The 26604-nt window shown below is 41.1% G+C and overlaps 1 protein-coding gene across 1 annotated transcript in view; it reads left to right on the forward strand.

Annotated features, from left to right (window-relative positions):
- Positions 1–219: 219 nt before the first annotated feature.
- The window catches only part of LOC139639288 (venom phosphodiesterase 2-like), a gene marked incomplete at its 5' end in the record, with an annotated part of 40985 nt that continues 14600 nt past the window's right edge, over positions 220–26604 (forward strand). Inside the window, 10 exons of the mRNA XM_071513372.1 lie at positions 220–292; positions 4312–4420; positions 6999–7121; positions 10338–10369; positions 10737–10864; positions 11176–11245; positions 12186–12273; positions 12708–12880; positions 17002–17047; positions 24686–24840. Coding sequence (XP_071369473.1) covers positions 220–292; positions 4312–4420; positions 6999–7121; positions 10338–10369; positions 10737–10864; positions 11176–11245; positions 12186–12273; positions 12708–12880; positions 17002–17047; positions 24686–24840 — 997 coding nt within the window. The remainder of the gene's footprint in view (positions 293–4311; positions 4421–6998; positions 7122–10337; positions 10370–10736; positions 10865–11175; positions 11246–12185; positions 12274–12707; positions 12881–17001; positions 17048–24685; positions 24841–26604) is intronic.

The following is a 26604-nucleotide window of genomic DNA, read 5'->3' on the forward strand; positions in this document are numbered from 1 at the left end:
TAGTCATGCTGCTGTGAATCTCTTTCTTTATGTGTATTAAACCTTTCAGTCTGAACAAGTGGAACACAGAGAATCAGCACTACCACAGTTCAACAGGACTTTAAAATGCTGTTGACTTTTGCCCATTAAAGCAATCAGCAAATACATTTTTTTATCATTTAGTTTTTTCCTGTTTTAAAGCCAGTTCTCAGTAAAAAAAAAATGACTCTTTTCCTCCAGGCCAGATTTCTACACGCTGTATCTGGAGGAGCCGGATAAATCTGGACACAACTTCGGTCCGGTCAGCGGAGGGGTGAGAGAGGCTGTTCACTGAGGGAGGGAATGAATGAGTGAATGAATGAGTGAATGAATGAATGATGAGGGAGGGAGGGAGGGAGGGAAGGAAGGAGGAAGGAAGCAAGGAAGGTATAGGAAGAAAATTAATGAATGAATGAAGCTTTTCTTCTCTTCTCCACTCCTCTTCTCTCCTCTTCTCATCTCTTCTCTTCTTCTCTTGTCTTCTCTTGTCTTCTCTTATTATCTTGTCTTCTTCTCTTGTCTTCTTCTCTGTTCTCTTCTTCCTCTCTCTCCTCTTCTCTGTCTTCTCTTGTCTTCTCTTGTCTCTCTCTTGTCTTTCTCTTTCTCTTCTCTCTCTTCTCTTCTCTTCTCTTCTCTTGTCTTCTCTTGTCTTCTTTTGTCTTCTCTTCTCTTCCTCTCTTGTCTTCTCTTCTCTTGTCTTCTTCTTCTCTTCCTCTCTTGTCTTCTCTTGTCTTCTCTTCTCTTCTCGTCTCTTCTCTTCTATTCTCTTCTTTCCTCTTCTCTTGTCTTCTCTCCTCTCCTCTTCTTGTCTCATCTCCTTGTCTTTTCTCTTCTCTTCTCTACTCTTCTTCTCTTCTCGTCTCTTCTCTTCTTGTCTCTTCTTCTGTTCTCTTCGCCCTCTTTTCACTCTTCTCATTTTCTCACCTCTTCTCTTCTTGCTCTTCTTTTCTCTTCTCTCTCTTCTCTTTCTCTTCTCCTCTTCTCTTCTTCTTCTTCTTCTCTCCTCTCTTCCTCTCTCATCTCTCAAGCATCTTAAAAAGTTTGAGAAAACCTTGTTTTTCTAATTTGTTTTGTCGTGAGTCACACAGCTGCACGTAAAGCCTCGGTTCTGCTGATATCAAAAACCTCAAATCATCAAAACTTCACTGATAAAGATCCATTCACCTCGCTAATGAGATCCAGTAACGGGAATGATCACAGATAAAACCTGTTCCAGCCCGTTTAGTATCAAAGTCTGAAGTCCTGTAATCAGCTCCAGAGGAACCGGCTCCATAAATGTTGAGTGATTTCCCCAATAAAACAATTAAAATCTCATCCCAGCAGGGTGGAGTCATTTATGAGGAACGCCGGCTGACACGTCTGCAGGGCCGGGGCCAAGTCCTGTTCGGGTCAGCTGGTTTTCACAGTGTGATGTGACGAAAAGACAGACGTTTTGATCCAAAATGGACGCCTTTCTAGCAGCTAAAGGCATCTGAATGAATGCATGAATGACGAGGGAGGGAGGGAGGGAAGGAGGGAAGGAACGAAGCAAGGAAGGTATAGGAAGAAAATGAATGAATGAATTAAGCTTCTCTTCTCTTCTCTTCTCTTCTTCTCTTGTCTTCTCTTCTCTCTTCTCTTCTCTCCTCTTCTCGTCTCTTCTCCTTGTCTTTTCTCTTCTCTTCTCTATTCTCTACTCTTCTTCTCGTCTCTTCTCTTCTTGTCTCTTCTTCTGTTCTCTTCCCCTCTTTTCATCTCTTCTCATTTTCTCGCCTCTTCTTCTCTTCTCTTTTCTTCTCTTCTCTTCTATTCCTCCTCTTCTCTCCTCTCCTCTTCTCCCCTCTCTTCTCCTCTTCTCTTCTCCCCTTCTATTCTCTTCTTCTCTTCTCTCCTCTCTTCCTCTCTCATCTCTTAAGCATCTTAAAAAGTGTGGATTCATTCAGTCAACCAGGTAGTAAGATGTAGAGATAAGGGTCTCTTTTCTTCTCATCTCTTTTAATCTTTTCTCATTTTCTCATCTCTTATTATCGTATTATTGACTTACTTGAATTACTTGAAGTCCAGTGGATTTTGTTTTTATTTTTTATTTTTTTGGACAGCATGTCTGATGATGTCATATCCTCAGATTCCACCCTTGTTTAAAAAAGAACCCTCCCTGCAGGGAGGGTTCTACACACACACACACACACACACACACACACACACACACACACTGTTCTTTCAGTTGCTGTTCTCTTCACTGTTCTGCCACATGAGTCTAATGTAAACCCCATTTTCTAGTTTAGGCCTAAAATAAATTTACATTATTTGACAGCGTTTATATTTCTGGTGCCAGTGTGAAGTGAGATGCAAACTAAAGCCGTGGCTCTGTTTACATGGACAGCAATAATCCGACTATTGGCCTTTTTCTAAAGAACAATATTCTGATGAATTATTAATTAAAGGTCCATATTCTCCACTGTCCAGGGTTTTATTTTGTGTCTTGAGGGCCATTCAAAGCTGTGTGTGTGGTGTCATGAACCAAAAACACTCTCAATCCATTTCTCCACGTTAATTTCCCAGCATCTCTCTGAGCCTTACCAAGAACAGGCCGTTTCTGTCGCCGTGTCTTTAAGGCTCATTAATATTAATGACCCCTCTGTTCCGATTGGCTAACCGTTTCGAGAGTGAAACGTGAGACGCTGCGGCCCGGCGGCTACAGGTAGGGAAAACTCTCCGGTAATAAACAATGACAACCGCTCAACCGCTTTGAAAAAAACACTTTGTTAGTCTATTATTTCTTACAAAAATGATAATGAGCGAACCTTTGTGACGCCACAAAGTTACAGAAGTCCAAACGGCTTGTTTAGAGGCTCGCTGCACTAATATGGATTGTGTGGATTTAGTTGGTGACCGTGCGTTTTGATACTTTCACCATGTTTAGATAGACCATCCAACTCCTTTATCATCACAGAGGCAAGGGGAGTCCTGCTGTACACCATGTGGGACCTTTAAAAGCCATTTTGGTCGAATACTAATGTCTATAAACTCGCCCACAAGATGGAAAGCTGATCTGATCTGAGCCTCAGTTTCAGTTTGAAGCAGGAAGAAGCAGGAAGGAACCCGGTTTAATATACAGACTGTGGAAAGTCTTTTCTGGAAAACAGGATGCATGAGGAAGCTGTCAAAACACTTTAGAGCTATTCCATTTGAAAAGAGAGACGCCTTTCAGTTCGGGTAAGAAACAAGAAAACCGCACAATTGCCCCGGGACAGACCTTGACATTCATGCGCTCGGCACAGATTCACCTGATTTTATTTTAACAGCTGACTGCCTCTTACGCAACTTTTAAACAAACATGTGTCTGCAGTGAACAAGTTGCAGCTGGGAGTTCAAGGCGTTGAAAAGTGGGAAGCTCCATCAATTCTGAATAATTAATAAACAAGTGGTGAAGCTAAATTGCTGTAGCGTGCAACGGCTAAATCCATCTGTGCCTTTCGAGCATGCTGTGTCATTAGGAAACACAGCCTGCTTTGAAGACACATTTGGTTTTGTTTTCAACGCTGAAGTAAAGTAATAGTTAACACATCTTTAATGTTAATTAAAATCTCCATAATTAAGGGAAGAGTCTGTCTACTCTGTCTGCGCGTTATCGCTGCCAGGCAGAGTTTGGCTCTGATCTCGACATCTTGATTGTTTTTCAGATAACAATGATGTAGTCCTCTTGTGGGAAGAAGGTCCTCTTGAAGGTTCATTTCAGTTCAGTTCAGTTCAGTTCAGTTCAGTTCAGTTCAGTTCAGACAGGAGTTTCACCTCAGGTTGTTTTCCCTGGTGGATTTACAGGAGATGAGAAAAGGAGTGATGCATGGCAGCACTGATAATAACATTACCTCACTTTTCACTGGAAACGAATCATGTCTGAGTAGGGCTGTGCATGTGGTCGTTCCACCAGTGGGGGTCAGGGGTCAGAGGTCAGGGGTCAGAGGCCAGCACAGATGATTCAGAAACAGAACAATTTTTTTAAGCAAAGATAAGATAAGCTTTAAGCTTTAGATACATACTTTATTTTAAACTACAATGTGCTTCACTTTAATGCCAGAAATCATGTTGGAACAGTAGGGGACGATATTGTCAAACAGTAAACAGCTCATTTTGGAAGGAAACTATTCAAATATCAACAGTATAGTTAAAAATAAAAAAAGTCAATCAATCAATCAACTGTTAGAATTTTTGATAATTTCTTTAATTTCTTTTAGAAGAATAATTTACCTTGATGTGCCAGATAAACAACAGTGTAATGGTCAGCTAATGTGTGTGTGTGTGTGTGTTCCCCAGCTGATTGAAGCCATCCAGGGAGTGGATCAGATGATCGGTCAGCTGATGAACGGCCTGAAGCAGCTCGGCCTGCACCGCTGCGTCAATATCATCATCGTGGCCGACCATGGTGACATAACACACACACACACACACACACACACACACACACCCACACACCCACACACATATCTGATGACCTTCCTCTGCACAAAGGGATTTCCTGTGACCAAACAAACAAATTTGAAATAACAAACTGAACTCATGGTTCAGTGACCTTCAGTGAACATCAGCTTCTGTTTTTGGCTGGACCGCAACAGCGGGGCCAGCCCTACAAACGCGAATGTCTGTCACTGACTGACTGACTGACTGACTGAGTGATCAAGTTACACCATTGGTCGGCCGTGGCTCGTGGCACATCATAGCGTCACAGAGCCAGAAATTTCAGTTTCGTTTTCTCCGCCGTCTAGTTTCTCCGCTGAGATCAGGAGCCCGTTTCTCCCACACAGTCAGCAGGCTGACCAATATCATGCGTGTAAGCTGAAGCTAAAGTAGAATCTATACAATTATATCATATCACCGTTTATGTCGATGCATATGCGCGAGCTCAGTCCACCTGAAGCCCCTCTGTTCTGAGAGAGACACAAACAAGCATGGAGGTTTCATCACGCCGAGGGCTTATTTCTGACCTTCCCGAAGTTTCCCGGGGCCACGAACGATGAACGATCAGTATGGACGTATGGACTATTATTCTGTATTAGCAGTCTACAGCGGAGTTAGTTACACCACTGGTCGGCCGTGGCACGTGGCACACTCATACACGGTCCAGCCATATACCAGGTTTTGACCTAGTCTTGTTTATCTTTCTGTTCTCATTGTGTTTAACTTGCTTTGTCTCTTTTTCCTGTTGCACCTTGAAATTTGTTTTTAATGAAAAGTGTGTCATGAACAGTGGTGGAAAAAGCCCTCAAATCCTTTACTCAAGTAAAAGTAGCAATACCATAATGGAAAAATGCTTCTTTAAAAGTAAAAGTCCTGCATTCAAAAGTTTACTTCAGTAAAAGTATTAGGAGTAAAATGTACTAAAGTATTAAAAGTAAAAGTCCTCATTCTGAAGAACAGTGTTAAATTATTGTAAAATGTAAAAAATCAAAAATGTAATAAATGTAAACGTTATAATGCTGGTCTTATGGTAGCCAGTTCATGATTTTACTTTTCTCACTTTTGGTCACTTACAATGTTGGAAATCTAGGAAAAGAAGCTTATTCTGCTGTCTTTCTAAAGCTGCAATATGCAACTTTTCACCACGAGTCACAAAGTGTATCGTTAGCCCCGCCCTCCTCCCCCTCCATTGGCCAACTCCCCCGGTCGTCTTGATGATGTCATCAGGTCACCGGCAGCGCAAAGCCGATCTGACGCCGATGTTCACCGTGTTTCTGAACGTTTCGCTTTGCTCTTCTTTCTTTTCTTCCTGCTTTCCTCCGTTGTTGTTGTTGTTGTTGTTGTTGTGACTTCCTGCTCTGCGGCTGCTCGCCTCACCTTGACAGACACAACCAGCTCACCTCTGGCCCCGCCCACAAGTCAATTTGAGGCAAACGGAGGGTTTTAGGCCTGAACACACACGCTGAAGATGTAGAATATCTTTATATTATTATTAATATTTTTATTACATTACACTGTATTGTAACATATTACATTATGTTTTCGGGTTGTCCGTCCGTCCGTCCGTCCCATTCTCATGAACGTGATATCTCAGGAACGCCTTGAGGGAATTTCTTCAAATTTGGCACAAACGTCCACTTGGACTCAAGGATGAACTGATTAGAATTTGGTGGTCAAAGGTCAAAGGTCAAGGTCACTGTGACCTCACAAAAGACATTTTTGGCCATAACTCAAGAATTCATACGCTAATTATGACAAAATTTCACACAAATGTCTAATAGGATAAAATGATGAAGTGATGACATTTTATATCCAAAAGTTCAAAGGTCAACTTCACTGTGACATCATAATGTTTTGCTTACCACTGTAGCTGAGAAAACGATCTTGGGTCATTCTACAAAAACGGTGGAAGTGCTGTCACTTACTTTTGCAGACACCAAAATCCTTTAAGTTGACCTAATAATCACATTAATTATATATGTTCAATAAATTAAGACTGTCTTTGCAATGATAAAACAAAGTTTGTTGGCGGAGGCATACAACCGCGAGGCGGTTATTTCTAGTTTTACTTTACTTTTTTTTTTTAAGTGAAAGAATAAATCTCAGTATATATGTTGAGGAAGTTTCAAGGCTTTGATACATGCCTTGATGATGTCATCAGTCAGCAGGAGTGGTAAAAACCCTCTGCTTTGTCTTTAAAATGTTAATAATCATTAATATGGAGGTGAACTGCAAAATGGATGCGATGTTGACGCCAATGAGCGTCAGAGGGCCAAAAAGTTGCCTCTCTTCTTTTTGAATTAAACTGTTTTATTTGCAATTTTACCTCCTCCGATCTTTTTTCCACTTGGGCAGTTGGATGTTTATCAACCTTTTCTTGTCTCCAAAACCTGCCCATTGTGTGTGCAAAAGAAGGTGAAAGAAGTTGCATATTGCAGCTTTAAGTTTCTCAGGATAAGAGCATCAGCTAAATGTCTGAAATGTGATGCAGCATGTTGTAAAAAAGACTTGAGGAATCTAAAAGTAACAGCTGACTCCTGCTGCAGGTATGGAGGCCACGAGCTGTGAGAGGAAGGAGGTGCTGGAGGACCTGGTGGGCAGCGTCACGGACTACAGCGTCACACAGGGGACATTCGGACGGATCAGAGCCAGGGACAAAGACACAGTCTGTGAGTCCACATGCTGAGCCAAAATATTACGACCGTCTGCTGTGTGGAAGAAAACTCAGGAGGAGAGGGCGGCAGTCTGACAGTTTATTCAGCCTGCAGGTTGGGAGCCAAGGAACTCAAAATCTGGATGATTACACTGAGTTTTATAGTGTTGAATATTCCTGATTATGTTAATACAGTGTAGGGGAAAAACGAGTCTCACCCTTGTGGGTCAAAATGAATGAGCAAAGGTTCAAGAGTCTTCCGTGGATTCTTTACTCAAACATGCATGGCGAGAAAACCTCTCAAGTGGGCTGCGGGATATTTTCTGACCAAAAGGTAGAAATGTCAGTTTCTTTATACACTTCAGTATGTATAGATGCTTTGTTCATCCCTTTCTAAGAAATCAATCTATGGCTAACGTAATATGCACGCTTCAAACTAGTCAAAACCAGTTCTACAATACACACTAACATAAAGTCTATTCTTACATGATTGTCTCTTACAATGAGCACTAGTCTTCTGGAGTTTTAGGCACTAAAGGTGTAAATATGGGTCAAAGGTCACATATCGAGTGAGCATATAGGAACGATGCTTAGTACAGCTACTTTTCCATTTCTTCCTCAACAGCTGTTTTCATGAACCAGAGTGAAATCCAGGTGAAGAACTCTGATCCCTCATTGATTTTACCTGTTAGATCCCCTTTTCGGTCATGAAGGAGAGAAGGAGATAAAGTTGAGGAAACGGGCCGGCCGACTTTTTCCTCAAACAACTTAATAAGCCGACTGTAAACATGTTTTCCATCTCAGGAAAGCAGTTCCTCAGCACAGAAAATAGTCCCCGGTGTAATGAAGAATTTGTTCCCATTTGAATTTGATTTGGTAATAACTACAACAGCCTGACTTTTTGTGGTAACAGTTAGCGATTTTTAAAATTGAAGCTATGTCTTTGTGAGCTGTATTTAAAGGTTTTTAGCTCACAATTGGACCCAATGACTTCCGGGTTGAAGGATGAAGAGGGAACGTGGGAAGTCGGAAAGTAATGGGAGTAGACCAGTGATTCTCAACCTTTTTCATATCAAGGACCCTAATTTAGTCCACATTAGGGCCACTGACCCCCATTTGATGAGATTCTGTCTCTTGGACCCAAATCTGAGAATATTTTTATTGTCAGATATGATTTTGTCCAGAATTCCATGACTATCTGTATTGTAGGTAGAGAGATAACAGTCAAATATGATCAAAACAGTCATTCTTCTACATTCTCTAATTGTACTAACTTCTTGTAAATATAATAAATAATGCTGAAGTTTAACAATTCATCCATTTGCTGGGGACCCCCTGGAACCCCCTCAAGGACCCTTGGTGGTCCCCGGACCCCACGTTGAGAACCACCGGAGTAGAGCAAACGCATTGTTGATTTTGTTATTTTCATAGGATTTGTTGACGATAAGAAATGTATTTAAAAACACCAGCGTTAATCCTTTAAAGAAGGATTTTTAAAATGCTCTAATCTGTTAAGATGTAGATGTATTGATGTGGATGTATATCGTTGCTGTCAGCAGCAAACCCCATATCCCCAAAATTTTAACTTTCTCAGGAACTGAGGAAAACATTCAGTGTTTAGACCTGCGGCCATGCAGTGCTGAAATCATGAAAGGGGTTTTGAACAGGTTTCATTACGTTTTATCACTGCAGGCCTGTTCTGTTGGCTTCACTGGAACAGAAAGCTCCAAAACTAACTGTTAGCGTGTCGTTTGAACACGATATCTCACTGTTCTGCCCACACAGGAATGTGCCATGTCAAAGGTTTTCAACAAAAAGTCTTTGTAGGCCAAGTGTAAATATTTACTATGATTTCATTTGCAATAAGGGCTCCTTTCTGTTCTGCAGATGTTTAGCCAACATCTGTTTCATATAAGATTAGATGAACTTCATTGATATTTTGGGGAAAATGAGTCATTGCAGCAGCAAAGAGTAGGATACAGTACTGCCAAGCAATACAACAAGTAAAAGATATTGAATATTACATACAGTACGGCCTCATCATGCAGAGTTCCTTTTGACCATTTAAAACATTTACAAATGTACAGTTCTCTACAAAATCATACATTATACACTGAGTGTGTAAATGTGCATTGTTGGATATTCACATTATCAGATTTGAGGCCCATTCACATCCAGAAGGACAACTACAAAGATAACAATAATAAGATTTAAAGTGTCTCTGTTCCCACTACAACAATAACTATAAAAACACCCAAAACGATAACTATAACTATATTTTTAGTTCCAATTTCTTTTTTTTTTTTGGGATGCAGAGATGACAGCAAAACATTTTCAATCAATCAAATTAAAGTTGTAAGAAAGAAAGGGGGCAGGAGGATTTGTTAGCTTCATCTGCTGAGGAACTGATCACAGAAGTGCAGGGGAACCGGCACTATTTGGCAAAGGCCATCCCCTCTGTAAAAATGTTGAAAAGGAAAAGAGCGTTTGATTCTCTCCTGTGTAGCAATTCATGAACTCAAATCCTTTGACTACGTTGTTTAGTTACTTTCAAGAGTGAGTAACATAAAGTCAGTAAAGTCAGTAAAGTAATCATCGTCCATTTTGGCCTGAAAACTCAAATCGTTACCTCCGTCAAAGAGTTTCTGTTTTCACCCGTTAGTTTCTTTGTATATCTGTCTGTCAGATTGGTGTTGGGTCAAGGAACAGCTGATTTCATTTTGGTGGCGATGGTAACACTTTACAATAAGGGTATATTAATTAAGGGTTAGTTAATGTTTAATAAACATTAACTAACCCTTAATTAACAGTTAACTAATGTGTCTGGTAATCATTTACTAATTGTGTTCATGTTAACTAAGGTATTAATTTATACATTATTTAATAGTCATCTTTATAAACTATGAATTAATGTATAAATTAATACCTTAGTTAACATGAACACCATTAATAAATTACACATTAGTTAACTGTTAATTAAGGGTTAGTTAATGCTTATTAAGCATTAACTAACCCTTAACCCGTGGCGATTATCGTTTTTTAGCCAGAACTATGAAACTAACAAGAGACTTGATTCCAAACCCTAAGGGTCTGTTTACAGTCTAGAAATTAATTTAATTTAATCTGAAGTGTTAGGACTGATGTGTTTGGCTGCAACAGAAAGCTGGAGAATTGTCCAGTGTTGGCAGAGGTTTGACAAAAACACTCACTTAGCCCTTTTTTCCCTTGGCAGTGAACTCAGCTGGACTTGTGGCCAACATGACTGTAAGTAGCTTCAGTTACTGGTAACTCTTATGTTAAATGTTAAAGTAAAGCTCACTGTTGATTATCTCATTAGTAGCTACCTTGAGGCCTTTACTGACATTTTAGAGGATGTTATTGCCTGTGTCTCTTTAAATCCTGAGAAATTACTGTAATTGCCAGTTGCAATAAATTAACATGAATTTCAGGTAACTTTCTTCCAAAATATTTGCTGTTTTTCAATGAGAAATTACTTACTTTTTACCAGTTAACTGGTAAAGAAGTCATTTCTCATTCAAAGTTGAATTCAAGTGACCTGGAGCTCCTGTTCATTTATTGTAAGTTACAATAACTCTGGTAACTTTTGTCTCCGTCTTGTCGGTGATGTCAGTGTAAGACGCCGGACCAAAAGATCACGCCGTACCTGAAGGCCAACCTGCCCAAGCGCCTCCACTACGCCAACAGCCGGCGCATCGAAGACGTCAACGTCCTGGTCACCCCAAAGTGGCTGTTCGAGAGGTACGAGTCCCCCATCATGCATCACTCATCTCTCCTCCAGTAACTTATATCATTAAAATGCATATTGTGACTGAAAATGTAAACTCGTTTCTGTAAATGAAATGATTGCCAGGTTATTACTTTACTTGCATCTTCTGAAAGTTTAAAAGTACTGAAGTGTGTAAGACTGTCCCATGTCTACCTTCCTGTGGAGAAAACACCTCAGTTGTAATCAATTGTGCAGGTGCAGTTGAAAACAAATGATTGATTTTGATACAAGAAGAAATGATTGATCGCTGTGCAGGAACTGAAGAACTTGTGTTTTCCGGCAGTTCCCCAGGCTCTCTGTGGTCCTGCTCTGGAGGGGCGCACGGCTACGACAACGATGCGGAGAGCATGCTTGTGAGCACTGGAGATCTATTCTATTCTATTCTTCTCTACTTCTCTGTTTCTATGCCTCCACACCGGTGACAGCCGTGGCTGGAGGCATTATGTTTTCGGGTTGTCCGTCTGTCCGTCCCATTTTCGTGAATGCGATATCTCAGGAAATTTCGTAAAATTTGGCACAAACGTCCACTTGGACTCAAGGATGAACTGATTAGATTTTGGTTGTCAAAGGTCAAAGGTCACTGTGACCTCACAAAAGATGTTTTTGGCCATAACTCAAGAATTCATACGCTAAAATTTCACACAAATGTCTAATAGGATAAAATGTTCAAAGGTCAACTTCACTGTGACATCATAATGTTTTGCTTACCACTGTAGCTGAGAAAACGATCTTGGGTCATTCTACAAAAACGGTGGAAGTGCTGTCACTTACTTTTGCAGACACCAAAATCCTTTAAGTTGACCTAATAATCACATTAATTATATATGTTCAATAAATAAAGACTGTCCTTGCAATGATAAAACAAAGTTTGTTGGCGGAGGCATACAACCGTGAGGCGGTTATTTCTAGTTTTACTTTACTACTGTTTTTTAAGTGAAAGAATAAATCTCAGTATATATGTTGAGGAAGTTTCAAGGCTTTGAGAAATGCCTTGATGATGTCATCAGTCAGCAGTAGTGGTAAAAACCCTCTGCTTTGTCTTTAAAATGTTAATAATCATTAATATGGAGGTGAACTGCAAAATGGATGCGATGTTGACGCCAATGAGCGTCAGAGGGCCAAAAAGTTGCCTCTCTTCTTTTTGAATTAAACTGTTTTATTTGCAATTTTACCTCCTCCGATCTTTTTTCTCCAAAACCTGCCCACTGTGTATGCAAAAGCTATTCTCTGTCACACTGCAGCACTGAAGTACAGGAGTTTCAACCTTTTTAACCTTTTTTTTTATTTTCTCAGGCCATGTTCGTCAGCTATGGACCCAAGTTTCTGTACAAAACAGAAATCGAACCTTTCTCCAACATCGAGCTCTACAACCTCATGTGTGGTGAGTTCATACATGCAGAAATCTTTCTTGAAAAATTACACCTGAGGCACAAATAGGTCTGAGAGTCGTGAAGCAGAAGAACTAGCTTTATGCAAATAATAACAACTGTGCAAGAACAAGAGAGAAACCCTACATGAGTCAGCTTGTTGTGGTGTGTGTGGCTGTCTTGTCATTAGCTCTAGTCTCTACTCCAACTCAAAACACTGTAGCTGTTGAGACAGAAACACGATCAGCTGTTCACAGAGCTGAAGACCTCCAATATGGCCGCCAGATGGGGGTGACATCACCTGAAAGATCTCTATAAGCCTGTTTTGTTTTGTTTTTAAATCTCGCTTGCTGAATTTGTGTTTTTTCCTTCTCTTTGGCGTTTGTTTTATGTTTTATCATTTACATTTTCCATAAACTCATCTCAACCCAACTCTCCCCTAACCCAGATGTGCTGGAGATCTCTCCCGCAGAAAACAACGGGACCCGCGGCAGCATGAACCACCTGCTGCGCCGCCCCCCCCGCGCCCCCGCCCCCCCCGCCGAGCAGAGCCGGCCGGCCCGCTGTCCGCTGATCAGCCTGCAGCCGGAGGACAGTCTGGGCTGCTCCTGTCCACAGCTGGTGGGAACACACTGACACACAGAGCACAGGAGAGTCACACTGGAGTAGAGTAGAGTAGAGAAGAGTAGAGTCACACTGGAGTAGAGTAGAGAAGAGTAGAGTCTCACTGGAGTAGAGTAGAGAAGAGTAGAGTCTCACTGGAGTAGAGCAGAGAAGAGTCACACTGGAGTAGAGTCGAGTAGAGTCTCACTGGAGTAGAGTCACACTGGAGTAGAGTCGAGTAGAGTCACACTGGAGTAGAGTAGAGTAGAGAAGAGTAGAGTCACACTGGAGTAGAGTAGAGAAGAGTAGAGTCTCACTGGAGTAGAGTAGAGAAGAGAAGAGTCTCACTGGAGTAGAGTAGAGAAGAGTCACACTGGAGTGGAATAGAGAAGAGTCACACTGGAGTAGAGTAGAGTAGAGAAGAATAGAGTCACACTGGAGTAGAGTAGAGAAGAGTAGAGTCTCACTGGAGTAGAGTAGAGAAGAGTAGAGTCTCACTGGAGTAGAGTAGAGAAGAGTCACACTGGAGTAGAGTCGAGTAGAGTCTCACTGGAGTAGAGTCACACTGGAGTAGAGTCGAGTAGAGTCACACTGGAGTAGAGTAGAGAAGAGTAGAGTCACATTCGAGTAGAGTAGAATACAGTAGAGTCACACTGGAGTAGAGTCGAGTAGAGTAGAGTCACACTGGAGTAGAGTAGAGTAGAGTAGAATTGAGTCAAACTAAAATGGACAGAACACAATAGAGTACAGCAGCGTAAAGTAGTACTAGAGTAAAGCAGAGTAGAGTCAAACTGACCTGACAGAACACAGTAGAGTAGATTAAAACAGAACTGGGTAGAACAGAGTAGAGTAGACTAAAACAGAACTGGGTAGAACAGAGTAGAGCAGATTAAAACTGAACTGGATAGAACACAGCAGACAAGAGTAGCGTACAGTAGAGTAGAATAGAATCAAGTAAAGTAGAATATAGTCAAGTCGAGTAGAATAGAGTTGAGTAGAATAAACTAGAATATAGTAGATTAAAGTAGAATAGAGTTAGAGTAGAATAGAGAAGAGTAGAGTAAACTAGCATAAAGTAGGGTAGAGTAGAGAAGAATAGAGTCAAGTAAAGTAGAATGTAGTAGAGTAGAGAAGAATAGAGTGGGCAGACAGAGAGCTTCAGCTTCAAACTGTTTTCACTCTGATGAAGACACAGTTGAAGCATTGAAGTCGAGTTGAAACCGAATAAATAAAATAGAAACTGTCCTGTGCTCCGGTTCTCTCAGCTTCATTTCAGGCTTTCTGACCGGAGAATATTTCACTACCAAACCAAAACCCCTTAATTTGACCCCTGAAATGAGAAATTTCTCATTAATTAACATTAATTATCCATTAAAATAACATAACTTTAATAAAGTAGGGCTAGTATCGTGGGTTTATAAGGGATTTATTCATGGGTTGATTAACACAGACACTAGAAATTAAGGGATTTTTCATGTCTTTCGTGCAGGTTTACAGGTTACAGGAGTATTAAGGGAAAGTTCCTGTCTCCCTGAATTTAACATTAAATTAGAAAGTAAGCAGTCAAACATTAAGGGGGTGTTTAAGGAGGTTTTGATGGGGTCTCCTCCATTAATAACTCCCTTAATTAATTTTAGGGGGATATTGCACGAATTAAGGGGTGAATGAATGGGTATTTTAAGGGATTACTGGCTTGCAGAGCATGGGAATTCGGAGTCACTCCTGACTCGACTTCCGCTGAAGTTACTTCGACTCGCTTTCATGGAAACGACCTGCTGCTGTGAGTCAAAACTCCTGCAGATTCATTCCTCAGTAGATTCACTCCTCAGTAGATTCACTCCTCAGTAGATTCACTCCTCAGTAGATTTCCTCCTCACTGTCAATATTTTTCACCCGGACCTTCATCATCATGGCAACAGCAGCTGAGGGGGCGATCCTCCCTCTGACTGCAGTTTAGATGGGGTGCGATAGACTCGCTTTCTACCCTGTGGGAAGCGAGGCATGTGTGCTGACTTGTGAATGATTTGGGACGCTGTTACGTGTCGACATAACAATGCAAATCAGCCAGAAACAAGAAAACACGCTCCGGTTTCCATAACAACTGTCACAAGAAGCTGCGGTATGTTTCAAGTCAGGTCAAGTTTATTTATAAATCCCTTCATTACAAGCATGGCTCAGAGGGTTTGATACCATGTCATTTACACTGCCAGAAGTCTGCACCCACCTGACCGAATCTTCTGTGTTCCTCATTCTCTTAAAGCCATTTTGATCTAAAGGCTTCTGCTTAAATGCTTGATGAGTTTCTTAGACAAATATAGATAGTGAAGTTTTTCCATCCGAGGCAAAGAAAATCTAAAATATAAGATAGTTTTGATTTAACACTTTTTTGGTCGCTGCATAATTCCATTTGTGTTATTTTATAGTTTTGATGTCTTTACTCTTATTCTAAAATGTGGAAAATAGGAAAAATAAAGAAAAATGTGGCATGTCCAAACTATTGACTGGTAGTGTAGATGTCATATACATACTACATCACTATATACAACACTACATACTATATAGATACTATATTACCATACATGCAGTTTAGAGTTTTAGTCGGTCGGTCGGTCGGTTGGTTGGTCCACAAAAATTTCCCCACCCTTTGGCGGCCTATAGCCACACAGTACGTGGTCGCAGCTATGGCGAATTCACACTTGTTTCCTTTGTTTTTTTCCCCGGCCTGTATTTGGAGCCGGCCTTTATTTGTTCGTGTCGACCACGGCCCCGGCCATTATCGGAGACCCGGCTTTTAATTGACTACCGGCCACTATTAGAGGAAATATGGTATACCAATTTTTAAAACATAGGCCCCACAACATTTGATCAAACTTTGGAAGCCAATAAAATCGAAACAGTACGGAATATCAAAAAACAAATCGGCACAAGTCAAGTCATGCAAAATCCCCTTAAAATGAGTTAAGGGAGTTATTAATGGAGGAGACCCCATCAAAACCTCCTTAAACTTCCCTTAATGTTTGACTCCTTACCTTCTAATTTAATGCAAAATTCAGGGAGACAAGAACTTTCCATTAATAACTCATTAATAACCTGTAAACCTGCACAAAAGGCATGAAAAATCTTAATTTCTAGTGTCTCTGTGAATCAACCCATGAATAAATCCCTTATAAACCCATGATACCAACCTTACTCTTTTAAAGCTATGTTATTTTTAACAGATAATTCATGCTTATGTAATGGAGAAATTGAGGACATTTCAGGGATAAAATGACAGGGTTTGGTTTGGTAATGATGGATCACGAGAAATAAATGTTGAAGGAGAAGTTGGTAACGTCTGCAGCTGTGGGCGGTGCCTGACCCCGGCTGCTGCCAACACCACATAACTGTCTATTACGGTTTCATCTATTGCAATATGTGTGTTGTGATGCAGACTTACAGTAAAAAGCAAGTTTCTGTGCTATCTCCTTCAAACCTGTGATAAGAGCAGACTGGCACGGAGAAGTTACAGGAAATCGAGATAAACCGAGTGAAGGTCGGTTTTGTGGTTGCCCCATCTCGAAATTCAAAAGTATGAAGGGAGAGAACTTTTGATTATGAGTTTTTATTTGGCCTCTGCTTTAAACCATCAACCGTCAAATTGCTGGTTTCTGTCATAATACTTTCTATACACACTTTCTCTAGACTTTTCTGTTGACTGGAGCGATTTTACTTTTCATACATGCACACACAGTTGCATACATAAAGGACTTTCCTTTTAATTCAATTTTCAATTAAATTCAGTGTGATTTGTTGGCATGGCATTTTAAAAACAAACAATATTACCAAAGCAGGCGACAGGAAATGAATCATCCCATGTATCACTGTGTGTATCACTGTGTGTGTTTGTGTGTGTGTGTGGGTGTGTGAGTGTGTGTGTGTGTGTGTGTGTGTGTGTGCTGGTGTGTATTCAGACCCTCCACTGACTATCAGTGTTCCTGTGTTAATTTCTCCCTCACATACACACTCAAACAGACACAAACACACTCACATAAATCCTTATAGAACAACATGTGCATTTTATACCATAGGCTATTTTATATTGTAAAAATGATTACTGTTACATAACATATAACCATTCTATGTTTATTCTTCCTCCTCAGAGTGGAAATGCCATCAACAGCCGTCTGAATCTGACAGCTGAACAAGGTAAAGAGCTTATTTATTTTTTTTTTTTTATGACATTGAAAGCGCCTTCATATTTACGTGTTATGTAAGCCTTAAAAATATACGGGCATCGCTTATATGTTTACCTGGTACATGAGGTCCTGTTGTCCCTGCCGCATGATGCATGTCTGGATTTACTTTTTGCCTTTATTATGATAGTTCACAGTAGAGACAGACAGGAGAGTCTTATCTCGTTTGTCTGTCTGTTCATTTTTCCACGTGTCAACACTGCTGATCGGCTTTTGACAGAGCTCAGGGGAATGATGCATCTCACATCAGGATGTTTACTCTTGCCCATAAAGAAGTAAAGTTGCTGCACACTAAATAACTTGTTGAACGACTTGTCTGAAGTTACTTATTTTTAATAACTTAAAGGTTCCATATGGTATAAAACAGGACTCCCCTTGCCTCTGTGATGATAAAGGAGTTGGATGGTCTATCTAAACATGGTGAAAGTATCAAAATGCACGGTCACCAACTAAATCCACACAATCCATATTAGTGCAGCGAGCCTCTAAACGAGCCGTTTGGACTTCCGTAACTTTGTGGCGTCACAAAGGTTCGCTCATTATCATTTTTGTAAGAAATAATAGACTAACAAAGTGTTTTTTTCAAAGCGGTTGAGTGGTTGTCATTGTTTATTACCGGAGAGTTTTCCCTACCTGTAGCTGCCGGGTCGCGGCGTCTCACGTTTCACTCTCGAAACGGTTAGCCAATCGGAACAGAGGGGTCGTTAATATTAATGAGCCTTAAAGACACGGCGACAGAAACGGCCTGTTCTTGGTAAGGCTCAGAGAGATGCTGGAAAATGAACGTGGAGAAATGGATTCAGAGTGTTTTTGGTACATGTGGAGAATATGGACCTTTAAAAGAAAGATTTAGTGTCATGTAGTGTCATTATTTAGATTCTTCTACAAAGTGTTTTTTTCAAAGCAGTTGAGAAGAATAGAATAGAATAGAATAGAATAGAATAGAATAAACTTTATTGTCCAGCCGAGGCAGGAAAATTGTCCTTGGTCTCACCCAGGAAAATATAAACACAAACATGTCCACAAGATAAAAACATCAACAAAACATCACATTAACAGAACAAAGATCTCTCAACTGTACAACAACATTGATTCGTTCATACCCACAGTGTACAGCCTACACTCCCATATCAAGTTTACTGTAGTTTGTTGGCCACATTAATTGCATTTGGGATAAAAGAACCCTTGCAGATCTTTTTCTTTGCCAGGGGTTTTCTATAGCGTCGCCCTGAGGGGAGCAGCTCAAACTCAGGGTGGAGGGGGTGTGTCTTTCCTGTATACAGCTGTGCCGTAAAGGTGTAATGGCTGTAATGTTTTTGTTGGCGGCCTACTATCTTCCCTGCTGTCTTAACAATCCTGTTCAGCTTGTTTTTGTATTTACTAAAGTCAAGTGCCCATGCCAGACAGAGATATTAAAAACATGGATACTCTCTATCAGGCTGACATACACTTTTTCCAAAATGTCAAGACTGATCCCAAACCCCTTCAATTTCCTAATTAAAAACAGTCTCTGACTAGCTTTCTTACATATAAAATCAACAATGGGCCTCATGCAGCAACATTCTCTTAAATTTCTCTTACATTTTCTCTTAATTTTCTAAGAGAATAAATAAGATAAGTCAACTCCAGATGCACCAAACGTTCTTAACCATCCAAATCTGCTCTTACCCAGGTGTGCTGAATGATAAATGCCACTTGATCATAAATTGGAGGCTTGTTTGTTATTAGCATAGGTAACGCCTGTTGGGCTTTGATAGGGGGCAGGTTTGGTTATTAGCAATTAATAATTAATAATTATGGAATTATTAATTATTTATAAAATTATTGACGGGAGTCAATATAAAGGGGGCACCACCCTGGAATCAGGGACCAATAACCGCACCTTTAATTCAGTCTCACAATGGCTGTTCACCCCAAATTACAGTGTTTGAGTACCACTGTACATTTATGAGTGAACAGTGAAGGGTGAATTCGTACACAGGCCCTCACAACCAGCAGTTACCACAACACATATGCGTAAGAAATCACAAACAACTTCTCTTTAAATGTATAACAGTGTTTATTTACTTTAGTAATATCAATTAATAATCAATAATACTTCAGCCAATCAAGTACTATTACACAACTACAACTATAATTCTAACTATCAAGCATAAAAGACATAAACAGCATATGGCATATATGGATGTGTGTGTGTGTGTGTGTGTGTGTGTGGAAGAGAGAGAGGCTAGAGAGAGAGTGGAGAGAGAGAGAGCAAGATGGCTGACGTGACCACGTGGGTGGGACGTCTCGCGAGAGTTCAAAATGGCGGCCGTGACCGCACAGTTTGAACAAAGAGGAGTTTTGGAATCAAGATGGGGTTGGAATTAGGCAGCTAAAACCAACACCATCTACTCCTCAGGTAGCGGTGGATGTGCAATGAGATGTGGGTGTGTGTAGGTGTGTGTGTTAGTAAGAGAGAGAGAGAGAGAGAGGGAGAATGGAGGGGAGCACTCGCCGTCTAAAGCACCAATAATAGCCTTTTACCACACAGAAACTCGGGATACAACTGGGAAGTAGTACACCGGGTTACTGGTCTTTGAGCTAGTAAAATGCAATATCTTGGCTCTCTATGTGATAAACACAATTGCAAGTCCAGCGACATGCAATGGCACACATTCAGCTTCAAAACATTACAATCAAATCAAGCAGCAAGCTTAATGATAGGTTTCACAGCATAATATGGACACGGCGGTCCAATGCGCTTCCCAATACGCACAACAGTAGCTTCTGATCAGTAAAGCTTAAATAACACACCTATACTAGTCTCTGCCCAGAACCAAAGCCTCTTACTTGGGAAAATCACTCTCGAGCCGGTGGGGTTCTCCAGGCGGGTCGGCGCGGCGAGACCGTTATGTCTCCTCGCACGGAGCAACGGTCAGCTGGCTTTCCTCGTAGGCAGCGAAGGATTTCAGCCAGGAGTCGACTTGATTGAAGAAACGTATCCTTACGTTATCTTCTTGGAGGGAAGGAGTGTCCTCAGCTGTAGTCTCTTCCAGTCCACTTCTGCAGGTCGGCTGCGCGCAAGGAGTTAGATTGCCGGATACACAAACAGCTAATCTAATCCTTCTGGATCCAAATAGGGTTATGGCGAACACTAAACAGTCTGGGCTCGTCCAGCGAGTTGAAGACTGTGCCTCGGCTTAAACAAAAAGAACAGTTTGAACGTTAAAATGTACCACTTTGTTGTAGCAACGGAGTCGCAAGAAGGGGCGATGCGGAAAAGTAGCTCCTGGAATTTATATCCTCCGTGACGTCATGGGGGATCCCGGGGCTCGCCCAAGTCTCGTCCAGTGAGAGACCGGAGTTTGAATTCCAGCCAGTTAACTCTAGCCCAGCGGGTTGGCTAGAGTTAAGGCTTTTGGTTTTCTTGTTAGGCCACAGATGCTGGCCCTATTGTTTTAATTCGTTTTCTTTTGTTTCACCTTATGGCGTGGCCCAACATGCCCCCTAAACACCATATAAGGGCAGGTGTTGTGCTGTGTGCAAATACTCTGGCACATGGCCAAGAATTGGAGAGGTGCTCTTGGCAATCTGAAACAGCTCAGCAGCCATTCATCCGTCTCATCAAACAGATATGTGCGATCTGTAAAAACACGTTCTCTGTAAGGCCTGGATGGCCAAAGCATCTCAGAGCAGCATGTAAGCCATTCAGAAGCTGAACGCACGCAATATCATCCAAGGGTTTTTATAGTCTTAATTGGGATCAATGGACCAATAGTATTTCTTTAGCCCACGAATTTAATAATCCAATCATTATAATTACTCTAAAACATATAATAATCTAAATTTGGTTATATGATATTAATGCGTTTTTTTATGTTCCTCAAATTTAAAACTTATGTTTCCTTGCATTGGACAAACAATTTGTGGACTGTGAAAACGAGATGTTTTTTTCTTATCTTGGTCAGAGTGCTCTCGACCACTCGTAAACTTTTCTCTTACCTAAGAGAAGAGCAAAAATAAGAAAACATTGGTGAATCCCAGAAATTAATGGGTGCTAACAAAATAAGAACAAATCGTGGATACGAACAAAAATAAGAGAAAAATTTTTCGTATATCGCTTCCTGCATGAGGCCCATTGTCCCATTGTGAAACTCAGTTTGTCTTCTATGTGTGTTCCCAGATACTTAAAACAGTTGACAGTTTCCACAGTTTGGTCACACAGTATCAGTGATGAGAGTGGATCTGCTTGGTTTAGAATAAGTTCCTTTGTTTTTCCAACATTAATTAACAATGAGCTGGACTTACACCACTGTTCAAACTTGGAAGCCTGAGCAAAATAATCAGAGACATCATCATTTTTATGGAAAAGACCCACTAAAGCCATGTCATCAGCATATTTAAATAGCTTGAAATTGCTGTTGTGTAGTGTCATTTCACTAGTGTACACAGAGAATAGTACTGGAGATAAAACACAGACCTGCGGGACTTCTTTAACACGGACTCTTTGTGGGCGGTCAGTTAAAAACATCCTTGACCCAGTGCACAAGGCCCCCGCTCACCCCAAAGTCCAGAAGCCGTTGCAGGAGAACTAAAATCAACAAATAAAATCCGTGCATATGTGTTAGTTTTTTGTAGGTGACTGGCAACGTGGCGTCCTCAGTCCCTCTGTGGATTTTATAAGCAAACTGTAATGGGTCCAGTAGTTGTGCTGTGGATGAGGTGAGATGTTTACTGACCACCCTCTCCATGCACTTGGCCAGTACAGGGGTTAAGGCTACAGGGCAGAAAGGCATTCAAGTCTTTGGACGCTGGCTTTTTGGGTTCTGGTCTGATAATAGATGCCTTCCATGTATTAAGCACGGTGCAGGTGTGCAGTAAGCACTGGAATAGTTTGGTTAAAACTGACCTTAGTTGGAATGGAGCACGCTTTCAAATCACGTCCACGTAGGCCATCAGGTCCGGGTGCTTTGTGGGGCTTAATCCGAGAGAGGCAGGTGCCATCCTCCTCCTCGGACAGCTGGATTGTGGGGTTTCTGGGTATGTTGGTACAGATGGCGTTGCTCCTGTCTTTACAGCCTGGGGCGTCAAATCTTCCATAAAAATGGTTAAGTTCATTCACAAAGGCGAGGCTGTCCACAGAGGTATCCTCTTGTCTTTGGGGCATTCTACCCATCATTGTGTTAAGTCCCTCCCATGCTTGTCTGAGGTTCCCTGTGCAGACTTGGTTCTCTACTTTGTTCTTAAAATCAATTTTGGCATTGTGCATCTTAGCTCTGAGCTCCTTTCTTTTCTTTGTACTGTTTTTTTTTTTTATCTTTGTTTTTATGCATTGTCTGTTAACTTTCCCTTTTTAATCAGGCCTTTTTCCTTTGTGTGGCTCTTAATGATCTTTGCTGTTCGTTCCTTTTTATCGGTTTTTATGCTCCTGTTTTTTTTTTCTTTCCTTTTACTCTGTAGCACTTTGGGATTTGCTTCTAATGAAAAGTGCATTACAAATTTAATGTATTATTATTATTATTATTATTATTATTATTATTTTGTCTTTGACACCTTCAGTGTCACCCCTGAGGACCTCCTTGGTGTTGATTACAGATTCCTCACAGAATTGTATATATGAAGTGATACAGTCTGTCAGCTCATGGGGGGTCTCTGCATGACGTCAAAAAACATATCCCAGTTTGTAGTTTCAAAACAGCACCTTAGCTTGTCCTCACTTTCTCTATCCCAGACTTGAATTGTTTTTATGGAGGGGTTTTTCCCTCTTTACTCACTGTCTGTACTTGCCTTATATGCAAGTGCCATAACAGAGATCCAGGAAGTGTGATGAGCGAGTTGGACAGTCGACATATTGCTGCAGAGTCGGGAGGTGTGCTGCTAAGGAGAGTGTGTTCAAGTCCCCCAGAATGAACACTGGTTGGTCAGCTGATCGTGCAAGCGCACTGTTAAAACAGTCCAATATGCGTTCAGCTGCTTCTTTGTTATTGGGTCCCGGTACATACACCAATATAATAGTGAGCTGTCCAAATTCACGGGGTAAATAAAAAGGTCTGAATGATACCACCAGGATCTCATAGTATCTTGTGCATATTTGTTCAAAAATAGTGACCAGAATACAGAGGTACAGAGATTTTACCTTATCTCTGTCTGCTCTGATTATAGTGTATCCATCATCGTCCACATTGCAGTCCTGTTTTAACCAAGTTTCAGTAAAACAGTTGAGATTGCTGCATCGAAAATCCCCCCCCCGTATTTGATGCGAAGTGTTACCTCATCCAGCCTGCTGTTAAGCGATCTTACGTTTCATAAGGTCATCGCTGGTAGAGGTTGACGGCTTCCTCGCCTCCTTATACCTCCTCTGGAGCCTCGCTTCTTTGCTTTTTGTTTCTTTGTTCTCACCCTTAATAAATCACGGGGTAGAGTAATATCAGAGCCTAAGCTGTTTGCATTACCCCTGCAGGAGAGCAGATACTCCCAGGAAGAGGTGATGACAGAACGCTGGATATGCGTTGTCGGCGTTGTCGGCGTTACCTCCAGGTATCAAAGTTGATAAAACTGCCAAAGTGACATAGGCAGACGAGAGGTTCATGGTGGTTGAGATAGTAGGCTAAACAAACATTAAAACACACGGTAGGACTAACCCTAACCACTAAACACACTTTAAAACGTACTTCAAACAATAAAAACAATAAAAAAGATAAGAGAGCGGTGAGACACAGGGTCAGCAGCAGAGCCATGCCCCCTTCCCGGTTGGAGCGGTTGTCATTGTTTATTACGGGAGAGTTTTCCCTACTTGTAGCCGCCGGGCCGCGGCGTCTTACGTTTCACTCTTGAAACGGTTAGCCAATTGGAACAGATGGTCGTTAATATTAATGAGCCTTAAAGACACGGCGACAGAAACGGCCTGTTCTTGGCAAGGCTCAGAGAGATGCTGGAAAATGAACGTGTGAAAATGGATTGAGAGTGTTTTTGGTTCATGACACCACACACACAGCTTTGAATTGACCTCAAGACACAAAATAAAACTCTGGTGAGTGGAGAATATGAGACCTTTAAGTAAAAAAAGAGATACAAGAGCTCTACTGGTGGGTTCTGTAGTATAAGAGGCTGCTCTCTGGTCTATGGGCAAAAACCTCTGACACAAAACTTGAAGTAAAGACCCAGGCAACTCCTCGTAAGCTTTGACACCCTGAAGACGGCCCTATGGCCCAAACATGTTGCTGTTTCTTAATGCTTCTATCATGTATTAACGTATTTAATAATAAATAAAGTATTTAGCCTTTTGATATTTCAAAGTGGAGTTGCATTGGTCTTTACTTCAAGTTTTTATCAGACTTATTTTCAAGCATTATTTCAAGTCAAGTGAACACATCGCTGCTGCATCAGGTTTCCCTCAGGATGTTTACTGTTGCCTTCTGTGTTTTAGCTTGTGAAATAAACTGAAATATTTACAAATGATTATTGAATAGGTGGATTTAGTTTCTTACATAAACTCGTCTTTGCACCAATGTCACCTGCACAGTGTCATTCCTGGACATTTTGCTGTAGCTGATGATTAAAAACGGTTCTGATGGTGAGTGAATCGAACTCTTCCTCTCTTCCCTTCCAGAGTCTGCCGTGGAGAAGCAGCATGCGCCGTTCGGCCGTCCCATGATGCTTCAGGGCGGACAGAGCTACTGCCTCCTCCACCAGCAGGGCTTCGTCAGCGCCTTCAGCCGCAAAGCCCTGATGCCGCTGTGGACCTCCTTCACCGTCGACAAGCCGGTGAGCCTGGTAGCACCTGACACACACACACACACACACACACACACACACACACACATAAGACTAGATACATACTGACTAGAAATTTTGTTACATTTTGACAAGTGGTTACATGGCAGTTATTACATTATTGGGTTGCATTTTTTTTTTTAAACCAATAATGTAATAATATTGACTAATTTCATAATAACTGAATATTTTATTATATTTTGACAAGTTGTTACATTATCTATTCTATCTACATTCTATTATTACATTATTGGTTGCTACAGAGCGTCAGATCCAGACCTGTAACATCTGTTCAAACCTCCAACTAGGGCTGTAGACCGAGACCGGACTCGAGACCGATTTTTGGCGGTCTTGGTCTCGTCTCGGTCTCGGACTTGTAGTTAATATGACTCGGACTTGAATCGGTCTCGGGAGTGAATATGACTCGGTCTTGAATTGGTCTCGGATGAATTAACGTTACATAATATTATTGTATTGCTCATTTTGTTGAAATGTCTTTAGAAACCTCCCTTCTATTTTAGGCAATGAACAAAAATATGCTATTTTAGTCAATAAATACAATGGTAGCCTTGGATAACACATTGCTATGGTATCGGTCTCGAATTGGACTCGTAGTTTTGCGGTCTTGGTCTCGACTCGGTCTCGACCCCCCTCGGTCTCGGTCTTGAATCGGACTCGATTCACCAATGACTCGATCTGGACTTGGACTCGACCAAGGCGGTCTCGACTACAGCCCTACCTCCAACATTACAGTAAGAATTGACAGTGGAAACACAGGCGCTCGGTACATTTTGCTCTTATGAAAAACACCCGACCGGAACCTCGTCAAAAGTGGTTATCGCCTGGATCTGATGTTGGTGCTTCTGGTAAAAAATGACGTCGGTCCAGTGTGAACTCACACTCCTGCTTGCTCTCCTGTAACTCCACACACTGCAAAAAATGACATGCTGTCCCGTGATTTGATCTTGTCTCCAGACCTATCAGCTTATTTCATGATATTTTTAGTCAGATTCTCTCACTGCACTGGCAGATAATCTGCTGGTTTCAGTCAATTTCACTTGATTCATGCCAATATGACTTCTTTCAAGAAATCATCATAAAACAATGAAGAAAATCTGGAAACAAGAAACTTTCTCCAAGGCAATTTCATTTTTACCAAGTAAATGTCCAGAAGCAAGTTTCGTTCTCCTGGAAAAAACGTTTTATTTGTTGAAAACGGTAAAATTATCTGCGAGCGCAGTGAGATGATTTCAGTTTTTGAGTTTGCATTAGCTGTTTCCAGCTGGACCCAGATGTGTGACCTGGGTCTTATGACTTAGACTCGAGTCAGGCTCACGAGTCACGATTGTTATGATGTTTGGCTTATTTGGGACTGTGGCAAATGACTTGACATTTGCTTGTGACTCAAGATCACTTAGTTTCAGTATGCATATCAGTGCGTGCAAATCATCATGTTGTTTGTCTGCTCTGTCTCAAGTTTCAAGTTGCATCTTGTTTATTTATAAAGCCGTTCATCACATGGACTTTACAGAGAACTGGATCTAACTGGATCTAACTGATCAACCATCAACCACAGAACAGAATGACAGAGGACAAACATCAGGAAGAGAGAGACATACAAAACTAGATATCAGCAAGTAGAGCTGAACAATTAATTTAAAAAAAATCGAAATCACAATATGAACATCTGCAGTTTCCAAATCTCAGAGTCTGCAGTTAATTTCTTCAGAGAGAGTTTGGTCCAAACTGGATTTG

The sequence above is a fragment of the Centroberyx affinis genome, unplaced genomic scaffold, assembly GCF_046629955.1.
Source record: "Centroberyx affinis isolate AG114_WGS23_722 - 3 ecotype Tasmania unplaced genomic scaffold, CSIRO-AGI_Caff_v1 ptg007046l_1, whole genome shotgun sequence".
NCBI lineage: Eukaryota > Metazoa > Chordata > Actinopteri > Beryciformes > Berycidae > Centroberyx > Centroberyx affinis.